General features: G+C 48.0%; 1 protein-coding gene across 1 annotated transcript; it reads left to right on the forward strand.

Annotated features, from left to right (window-relative positions):
* Positions 1–1537: 1537 nt before the first annotated feature.
* On the forward strand, positions 1538–8091 carry LOC122367954 (fukutin-like). The gene is made up of 4 exons (XM_043341512.1): positions 1538–1695; positions 5951–6186; positions 6615–6897; positions 7392–8091. Exons 1-4 carry the CDS (start codon positions 1610–1612, stop codon positions 7612–7614), a joined length of 828 nt encoding a protein of 275 aa, XP_043197447.1. The 5' UTR covers positions 1538–1609; the 3' UTR covers positions 7615–8091.
* The last annotated feature ends 2649 nt before the right edge of the window (positions 8092–10740 follow it).

The following is a 10740-nucleotide window of genomic DNA, read 5'->3' on the forward strand; positions in this document are numbered from 1 at the left end:
GTATATGTACTTGCCGGCTCTTGGGCAATCACTTGTGGTCATGTTCACTGGAGATATCTTTTACCTCAATCACCTTATTACAATTATTATAGTTCCTGTTATTAGAGAACGGAATTAATGATAGCGATGAAAAAGTAGAGTGACTGATTATTTTACATTCCTGCTAAACGGGTCTGATTACTGATATTCAAAGTTTGGATTTTACGTAAATAGGCACCACGAACTTGAAGATGAATATACAATTGTTTTACGAGTATGTTACATTTCTGAGGCGAAGTGAGACAATCATTACAGTTCATTAATACAAACCAAAGCTGAATATCTCAAAGAAACGGCTTCGTAAGCAGCAGTGTTTTCTTACCTCAGCACGTCCCTGTGTGCCATTGACCAACAATCAGACACCGAATGTTTAGCCATTGCACACAAATGCCGTTTGCAATCCTGCAGTGCGCAACGGGAGCTGTTTGCAATCCTCGAGGGCGTAACGGCAAAGATGTCATTGCGATCACCTTCATAGTTTAGCTACTGTTTGAGCTAAAGGTTTGTTTTGGGCACACCCGAGGTTCCAGATCGTGAGGTGGGGTCATGATGTGACTATCACCTAGGTTACATTTGCAAGTACCTAACTATGTAAGTACGTATCAAGAACGGATTTTCCTATCCGCTCACCATTGTAGCCCGTTTGTAATGCGCACTTACTCTGGTCATTTTGAACATGTATTAGAGGGAATATGTAAGTAGACAATTAAGCGCCACTGCAACTGCGACTTTATTCATTTATCAGACTTGTAGCATGGGCATACATTTATCTCCCGAAAAAAAAACTCGGAAAAAAACGAAAAAAGCCGGAAAAATGACCTAGGAGATCTCAATAGCCGTTTAAGTTTTCACGACGGCCATCTGGCACACATCTGGTACAGATTAGGTGCAGATTTGGTCAAATCAGGTTCAGTGTGTCTCTCTAGAAGCTATCAGCAGTAATTGCTTATATGCCTGCTTTGTCATATTATCAGAGCATCATCGATTAAAACACTGAAATAAATTCATAAAATGAAGTTATTTGCTGTAAAAGAAATTAGGTGCAGATTTGGTCAAATCGGGTGCATTCGCCGGATAGCCCGTCGTGAAAACGGCTATTGTGACTATAGACCTGCCGTGCGGTGCGAGCGGCGCCCAAATATGTCCCCGTTTTTGCGATATATTCCCTGTCCCTCTCTCTCTCTCTCTCTCTCTCTCTCTCTCTCTCTCTCTCTCTCTCTCTCTCTCTCTCTCTCTCTCTCTCCTCTCTCTCTCTCTTTCTCCCTCTCCCTCCCTCCCCTCCACCCCGCTCTCTCTCTCTCTCTCTCTCTCTTTCTCTCTCTCTCTCTCTTCCACACCTCACTCCTCTCTCCCCCTCTCTCTCCAGCGCTAAACCGTCCTGCTCGCTCCCTCTCAGGCACCAGCGCGGCACGGTATACCGTTACCCACGAGCGACGCGCCTCCATAGCGAGACGACACGACGGTGACCGCGGAGGTGCTGGCACGCTCGCCGGTCAGTCTACCGGCGCCTTTGGCGTGGGGAGGGTTGTCGACCGGGCGTAGTGCGGCGTGGTGACGAGTGTGGCGCAGGATGGCGCTCACACGCTGGCCCCGTGGATTCCACGGACTGGTGCCGGTGACTCTGTTGGTGGTGGTGGTGATGGTGCTGATTACGAGGTGAGTGGTGCTGGTGTTTTTACAGCGTGACGTGACGTCATTGGGGTTGTTGGATCATCCAACAACCCCAATGACGTCACTGGATGTACAAAGAGTCAGCGGTAGGACGATCGCGATGAAGTGAATTTTATCTTGTTGGCTAGCTTTTGAAGTGCCGTTAAAATGAAACAACGATGAGTCTGAACTCTGAAGTCGACCTACAGGTAGCTTCGGATTCTGACGCCCAATTAGTCTTCGTTTTGTTTGTTTTGACTAAGTTTTGACTAAGCCACAACGCGCATTTACCGTGTTTGGTAAAAAAAAAAAATGTACGGTCTGACCAAGGTCATGCTGAATCAGATTCTTGCAAAGAAAGATGTCATACCTACGAGCATGACTGTACCGTACCGTACATATAGACTTGACCGTCCTGACTAAATATTTTTTCCGCTTCCCCTTCGAGCTGCCAGCAAACATAGAGACAATTAGCTATGCTATGCGTAACCAATCTCAGCGCAAACCTCACAACCAAGTCCCTCCAGGAAAACACTGTAGCTGTACAAAAAGGGGCTATTGGTATATTCAGCCCAAATGAACACGACACAAACACACTAGCAAGTATACAAGTCTCAACCGAGACTGCCCTGCCAACGGGCCGCCACCCCTCCCCCCGCGCGGCGCAATGGTGTCCCCACCCAAACTAGAAACCCTGTCGTGTGTGTCCTCCCCCGGAAAAAGTCCTAACTAGAAAAAACCGGGGGACCTAGCTGGGGAAAAACCACATTTTGTGGAAAAAACCCATCTTTATTTAAGAGTGTGGTGCGTGTAAAAAAAAGCCCCAAAAATGGTGGTGGGTGGGTGGGAAACGCAAAAACATTTCAGAGCGAGAACACTGCTGACTTGCGTCAGACTTAGAACAGAGTGACCGCGCAAATGCACTCAAACCCCGCGCCGTCACCGTCACGTGACACAAGTCGCTCCACCAATCAGATGAGGCCGCCGCCTTAGCGGCCTTGCCGCCCGGGGGCGCAGGCGGCCGCCCGCCTGCCGCCGAACGCTGCTCGCAGAGGCCGGCCCGGCTCCGGGGCCGCCCCAAAGAAGACGCTCGTTGTGTCGCGGAAAAACCGGTTATATCTTGTCATATATAACCGGGCGTATTTCAACATAGCTTTAAACGCAACGTAGCGTAGCTTATATGCCGAAACTCATTCGCTAACAACATTTACTGCCCGTCGGCAAAGAAGTACCTACAGATGTGTATTCACGAATAATCCACAGTACACTGGGGCTTTTCATACTCCTTCCAGTTTTTCATACCTACCATTCCAGAGGCCAGTTTTACCTACAGAAAAATAGCCGCCTGCCGGAATTTTTTGCCTAAAGACCGCTTCACATACGGAGCGTAAACGTAATGACGTGTTTACATGAGGAATGTTTATGCTCATGCACCAAAGTGATGAAAGTCCAAGAATGCAGTTTCATTTCAACCTCTAATGTATGTGAAGCGGTCTCTAGGAAAAAAAATCCGGCAGGCGGCTATTTTTCTGTTGGTAAAACTGTCCTCTGGGCTCTAATCGATAAATTTACAATCGAACCCATTGACGATCAGTAGCGGCGGAACACCTTCAATTAGGGGGGGGGGGGGTCGACTTTTGGTCCCATTCTTCCATGCAACGCCCATAGGGCTAATGTTAAAATGCCAACATCAAGGGGGCACGGTGCCCTGGTGCCCCCCCCCCCCGTATGTTGACGATGTGTTCGCCTACCCCACGCATGTGTCTAGATCCGCGCTTGGCGAATGATGACTAGACGTTTTTCGCGTGAAATACCACCTCCATTCACCGAACGGCCAACTGTCGGCTGCTGACAGTTGAGACCGTAGCGGGACCCGCGTCATTCAACGGGACTGAACCTCCGTCATAAAAACGTAACATCTATCCAGCGAAGATGACTGGTAAGGAATGACAAATACTTGCTGTCCCTTTTTATATATGTAGAAATGCGTAATTTTTATGCTCATGCACCAAAGGGATGAAAGTCCAAGAATGCAGTTTCATTTCAACTTCTCATGCTGAATTCTGCAACGCATGACCCATGTTTTTTTTATAAATTTAGTCCGAACCTTTTGATGGGAAGGATTCACAAGGACAGAGCCACCGCTAAGCGAAGCTTGTTGCGATGACCCTGCCCTCTACCCTCCGATCGCGCAATTCCGATTCTATGGCAGAATTTAGAGTCCAAAGTTTAACGTGCGCACAAAGCCGCGCACGGCCGGTCCCCTCAGGCCCTCACTGACTTCACCTGGCTGCGGCCTGCCACCAACCACAACCATACCCGTCAGGAGGCCCATAAATGTCGAGCGCCCGTCGCGCTTCGAACCCGGACTGTCATAACCGGGAACGCGTGCTCTCACCACGCGGAGTCCAACGCTCTAACCAACTGAGCTACGGGACCGACAATGTTGACGCTGACCTCATGCTTTTCACTGCTGAAAGACGGAAGAGCCGTCCAAAAATTGCAACGTGAGTTGGTGCACCTAAAGCGCGTTTTGTTGCATCGGCCCACCTCCTCAGGTGTGTGCAAAAGTCAACGACCTCAACAGCAGGCACCCATGCTTCTATCCTCAGGATGCAGAAATCCTTCTCCTCCACGCCGCAACCTCCCTCCGGGCTGGACAGGCAACTTTATCTCATGCGGGCTGCTCCCTTGGAGCGGCACCGCTGCTCCCGAGGGAGCGCACCCCGTAGCCGGGTGCAGTGAGTACCTTGGGGCTGGCCGGCCTGTCCTTCGGGATGGGCTCAGCCCCGGTGACTCACTAGGGTGCCTGCCCAGACCAATGTCTCCCCCTAATTCCTATCATCCTTCCGGCTCTGAAATGGTCTAATTGGACCGAAAGGGCCTAACCCAACAAAACAAACAAACAAACAGCAGGCATCGACATTCAGCATGTTCGTGAGACATGAGGCAACAACTTGTAATGACGAGACTGCGATGATGACAACTGGCACATGTATTACGGACCGTATACAGCAACCAAAACATATGCGCATTAAACGAACCCAGAAAGGAGATAAGGTACTGACTACTGAATGCTGTAGGATTGGCTTTCTCCCGGAACAGAATTTCCAATTTTTAGAAACGCCTGCCACACTCATTCACTGATTCGCAATCTACATATCACTTTGTGAATTAAAGATGTTGGTTTTGTCTTTCCGATTAGCAGGTGTGGCCAAATTGGTGATGTTGCGGGGAAAGTCACCCCCAATGAAAAGTATAATGACATCCTCAGAAATTTTAAAATTACATCATCACGACGTTTTTGTCGTGAAAGCATACCTAGTGTAGGAATAAAGACTAAAAATGGTCCAATGTTCGATTCACACCGTCATACTCGTACTGTCGCGCTTACAATGCCTTTTTTTACATCTTTAATGACAATATTTGGATTTTTTTTTTTACTTTCCACCAGAACTTGACGTCAGGTATAGTTTTTTTTCCACATTATCTGTAAAAACTGCACCTAAAATGAGGCTGAAGACGAGTTTTTTGAAAATAGGGACATCCTCGTACGACTTTTTTATACATCCTCCCCCTAACGCTAATCCAATTTGGTCACACTGCGGCGATTAGTGATAAATGTGAAAGCATTCAAGGCGATACCTATAATCCCCAACCGGCAACCGCACGTGGCAATGTGGTACCTAATAACTAACCACAAAATAGGCCAGACTATTCAGTTGTTAACACAACCACGAGATGTGCTAAACAGGATGAAAACTACAGCTCCTGTCCCCCATAATGAAACATGCACATTCCACATTTCAACATTAAAGTAAATAAAATGGGAGATCAATCTATGATGCGACGCGAGGCGCCTCGACACACCAAAAGTCCTCCGATTGTCTAGTACAAAAATAAAAACAGTATCTGCATATATTTCGCTCCCGTCCACATGATACAAGGAGCCGATGGGACTCGAGAAAGGGATTGCGCCTTGCGGGAATTTGTGTGGGAGGTATGTGCATTTTATCTTGCCTCTTTGAAGTACTGTTAGGCACTGGGCAGTCAATAATTAAATTTGTTAAGCGACGCAATCTCTCTGTCTCTGCCTCTTTCTTTTTTTCTCTCTCTCCCTCTCTCTCTCTCTCTCCCTCTCCCTCTCTCTCTTCATCCCCTCCCTTCACCTTTCCCTGATCTTCAATGGAAGTAGATACCCTCAATTTACCACGAGTCACTTTCGTTACATCCCACATCTCACACTTCGTTCTCTTTTCAGTTTTTTAATCCTCTCCAGCGACAACCGCTGGGGTTTTGAGGACACACCTGCCACCGCCACACGAATGCGTGACTGCTACCGAGGCCTGCAGAAAGAATACTACAAACAAGTACCACGTGACACCAGCCCGGAAGCGGAAAACTTTCGGCGGAAGGCGTGGCGACTAACCGCGGCCGTGGTGCGAGCTCTCGATAAATTGCACGTGCTGCACTGGCTCGGAAGTGGTTCACTGCTAGGTGAGAGTTATATGAAAGGCCTAATGTTTCTTAGCGCTTCTCTCCTCACAAAGCGCAATTTAGCTCGGCAAACTGCGCCTTTTGATGTTAGGCACTGATCGTATATTTTTAGGTCTGTCTGCCCGTCTGCATATTTGTCTGTCTCTGTGTCTGTCTGTCTGTTGTCTGCTTGTATTTCTGTATGTCCGTCTGTCTATCCGTCTGTCTGTCTAGTCTCTCCATCCTTCCAAGTTCCAAGTTCCTTCTTCCCTTTCATCCGTCCGTCCGTCCGTCGTCCGTACGTCCGTCCGTCCGTCCGTACGTACGTCCGTCCGTACGTCCGTACGCCTGTCCGTCTGTCTACCTGTTTTTTGTCTCCCTGTTTCATCATTTCTCCGAGAATACAACTTTTCCTGACAATAGTTTGATACCCGTCTCTCCATCGACAGGTTTTGCCCGTCAATGCGACATCGTGCCGGTGATGGGCGATGTCGACATTGAAATCGCCGTCGAGAGTCTCTGGAAACAGAACATCACAGTGGACCACCTCCTGAAAACGATCAGGGCTGAAGGTCCACGGCTGAAACTTTTGTTTGGAAGGCCAGAGGACAGCCTTGAAATGACGCTCGTGGATGATTCAGGAACAAAGTTGGATTTGTTTTTCTCGTACCCGGACGCCAATGGCACGAGGTTTACTAATGGAATGGACTCAGGAACATTAGAAAGATACAAGTAAGTACCGATCATCCAACAATCATCCACAAGCAGTACCGGTAAATACTAAATACAAAAGGATACACGCTAATAAATACATATGTCTATAAAATTAGGTGAAAATGAAAATAGTTATCTCGTCCAATACATAGAGAACGTACACTCCGCGTCTTATTTCATTGATATGGCACCCGCTCTACATAATAAAAATATGAACAAACTTTCCATTGAAATAAGTTCAGGGTCGAAAAGGTGCATTCAGTGGGATTAATCTATGAAAGTCGCAATAACCATTATGAACATTAGGCAATTGTGAATGAGGTCACAAAAATTGTGCTGAATGTCTGATTCTGCTTTTGCCATCCTTTCTGTGTGAATGAATCTCTCTCCCTCTCTCTCTCTCTCTCTCTCTCTCTCTCTCTCTCTCTCTCTCTCTCTCTCTCTCTCTCTCTCTCTCTCTCTCTCTCTCTCTCTCTCTCTCTCTCTCTCTCTCTCTCTCCGTTCCACCTCAGGTGGCCGTACCCGGACTTTGAGCTCTGCTGGTCGCTCCTGGACGGTCTGCGTATCGGCATTCCCTGCGAGCCCAACCACTACCTCCGGATCGCCTACGGACCGGACTGGGCCTCTCCTCCTCAGAAGAAGTGGGACTACCGCACCGGACGCTTCAACGTCGTCAGGAACGGGTACTGGCCCGAGGAGATGAGGAACGAGGTGTTCCAGACCTTCGAGGTCTGAGGTCGAGTGGGGTTTGGAGATGTGGTAGGTACTGATCCAGGTGATGGTGGATGGTGTAAGGGTTAATATTGGGGCTCCAAGGAGGACACGACACGAGGACTGGTGGTTAAGTTCGAGCTCTAATTCTACGTGTATTCTGAGGAAAGACTTGAGAGCTCCAGCAGTCAGCTGTGGTGCTCAAAGTCTCAGAAAGATGATGTTATGCCTCGATGGCGATTGATTGATGACCCAGGATTAGTGGCCGGTGGTCCAAGGCCAGTGCTTAGTGACCAAAGGGCCAATGGTCGATGACTAAATGGTCAGTAGTCAGTGACCAGGACCAGCGGTCGATGACCAAAGGACCAGCGGTTCAGTGACCAAAGGACCAGCGGTCGATGACCGTTGGTCTAATGTGGTGACTGGTATCCAGAGGTGAAAGTAAGGCTGTTTATAGGTCCAGTGTTATATGCGATGGATGGTGTTATGTGTTATGTGTCGTGTTTTGTGTGACGCAAGATGAACCTCATGTATTCGAAGAGTGGGTATGGACCGGAAAGTCTTTTTCTTCGAGGGGTTCCTTGCAGTTGCATCCTAGATGATGTCCATGTCGGGTAAAAAAAAACTTGGTGACGTCTTTAAGCGGCATATATAAGCATGCTAATTTTCAGTCAGGATACGTTGATGTATTTTTAAGGCGTTCTTAGAACTGTGGGATGAAAACCATTGTATAGTATGCTGCATTATGCAATACCTTTGCTTTTCGCGTCTGTGGTGTACATAGAATGCCTTTATGTCTTCATTATGGCGTAGAAATGTGTTTCCGAATCAGCGTTTCGCGTCTAGGTTCTTACACGAGGTCGGAACTCGGAAGCACACCTCCTAAAACAACACTTTTTTGGTCTTGCATGTAACTTGTTTTAACCGAAGGTTTGTTGTCAATAGTTAAAACACTATTCTTTAGAATTGTGTTTTTCTATTGAAAAACAAATCTGAGTTCCCTGACAATTTGGCAAAAGTAAACCGTGCTGTACATGTCTTGTTAGAACATTTAAGTTGGAAGCCGTTCCAATAGTGTTGCTCCATCTGCCACATGAAAATCTGCAAAAGCTTTACGTTACATCACTGGACGATCCAGGGGGTCATTTGGGGCAAATGCTCGTCCACGGAGCGCTCGAAATCGACAAAAATTTACGCCTTGTTAATAATAAAACTAACATAAAGCCAGCTTTTATATGGAAAAGTTTGTTTGAAACTGCACAGAAGTGCGTATAGAAATCGAGACATGAGTTTGTGGAATTTGGAAATACTTTTGGGGGTATACCCCCTTCCCGCCCCGGCGTTCAAACCTGCCTTTCTCGACCCGCCAGTGTGCTACATGCTATACATTATTATACAATACACTGATAAAGATTGCGCTACCAGCTGCGAGCGTCCGCGCATGGCTGTACTCTAAGCTCTTGAGTTTGCTAATTGTTTGTTTGTTTGTTTGTTTGTTTGTTTGTTTGTTTGTTTGTTTGTTTGTTTGTTTGTTTGTTTGTTTGTTTGTTTGTTTGTCAAGCTCTGGAGTTTGTCAATTTTAAAGGTTAAAACAGGGTTTTCAGTCTCCCTACGTTGCTATTAGGAACGCCACGGTGTAGGCTGTATGTAGCTTTTATATGAGACAGACAGGTACCTTTAATCCAACGATGCTTCATTCGTGGTATGTTCTGCCACTTCTCAGTGCCACTGCTCAGTGCTCTCTGTAACCGATGTTGAGTTAGGTATGTTTGTAAATACATGTGACAAGTATGCCTATAGCCTAGTGAATTTGGTTATCCATTGGGGTCTGTGTTTCACTTCGTGTGGTTGGGCTTTCCTCCAGGGCTGAAAAAAGTGTTTCGGTGGTTGTCGTCCGAAGGAACACGGGCTTATTTGGTTGTCGACTAAAGATGTCTAAGCCGCGGCCCGCTGAGGGTCCTTGATTTCCACGCCCTGCTGGGGGGAGGAGGTCCAACACCCCGCTCTTTTAACTCTGATCCTGGGACAAGAAGTGACAAGCAGTAAACGGCATTCGAAAGAACGTCCAAAATAAGGACGAAAATATGTCATTCATTTTTTAGGTCAAGTCAAAGGTCAGGTCACCAGAGTCCAGATGCCATTAAATGAAAAATATTGCCTATTTCAACTTTTTTTCGAAACACCGGCACACAACTCGGGAATCAATTAGGTATAGAGCTACGGCGCCGCGGAAAAGATTTTATAGCTCTTTTGACCCTTTCCGTGACCCTTTCACGGTGCCCCTGGTCGACTTCCACTCACCTTTGAACAAAACGTGCTCAAGTTAGCACATGCACTTTGGTCGTGCAGACGCCACGGACCCTGCGTGCGAATACATTCTTATTCCTCTCCTTGAAAGCGCAGGGCTCTCAGCTGTGAGGCTCAAATGTCCGACGATCCTTATTCCTCGACCTCGGAAGTCCCGAGACACCGTATCCTCGTGGGCATGACATGGCGTGCCCTCCCCGCATCAAAATATTATCGGCACTGACGCGGTCCCACTGTGGCCCTACCCTCAGGCGCCGCCGGGGGTGCGTATGACGTCACAAAAGGAGCCCCGGCGGATTGGAGGGGACGCTAACTGACCGCCCGCCGGGGTGCGGCGCTGAAGGGTGCGGGCAGGGGCCGGCCGAGTCCTGGAAGGTACTAGATTTGCCAGACACGTGTTGCCAGCGGACAACCACGGCGACCACTTGGTATGTCATTGGTCGCCTTTATAAGGGTCGCCGGTCGGCCGTCCGAACGATGGTCGAACGACGCAGTATATACTAAATAGCTACGGGGATTTGGAATATGTCTGTAGCTACCAGGAAATTTTCCACTGAGATGCCGCCGCGTAGGGTGATAACGGACTCGAGAACTGCGAGTCGATTTGATGGGGGAGGGGCAGAGAATGGTTTGCGTGGACAGAGGCGATTGGGTTGGGTGGGCAGAGACGAATGGATTGCGCGCTTCAAACCGCACTAGGCGGGAGGTCTGAATCAGTTCAGGCGCTGCGCGTGGTCGCCATAAGATCGTCTTCTCGGTTGTCGTCGACAACGACAAAACGATACAATTTTTCACCCCTGCTTTCCTCTCAACGTGTCTCGAAACTCAAATATCGGCCGCCAA

This window comes from Amphibalanus amphitrite, unplaced genomic scaffold (assembly GCF_019059575.1).
Source record: "Amphibalanus amphitrite isolate SeventyFive unplaced genomic scaffold, NRLGWU_Aamphi_draft 000910F_arrow, whole genome shotgun sequence".
Lineage (NCBI taxonomy): Eukaryota > Metazoa > Arthropoda > Thecostraca > Balanomorpha > Balanidae > Amphibalanus > Amphibalanus amphitrite.

What these genes read in the sequence shown, in the direction of transcription:
- LOC122367954 (XM_043341512.1), top strand. Translation starts at nt 1,610, where the DNA reads ATGGCGCTCACACGCTGGCCCCGTGGATTCCACGGACTGGTGCCGGTG. An exon ending in GTGATGGTGCTGATTACGAG is followed by an intron (nt 1,696 to 5,950) that starts GTGAGTGGTGCT and finishes TTCTCTTTTCAG; the next exon opens with TTTTTTAATCCTCTCCAGCG. An exon ending in GGAACATTAGAAAGATACAA is followed by an intron (nt 6,898 to 7,391) that starts GTAAGTACCGAT and finishes GTTCCACCTCAG; the next exon opens with GTGGCCGTACCCGGACTTTG.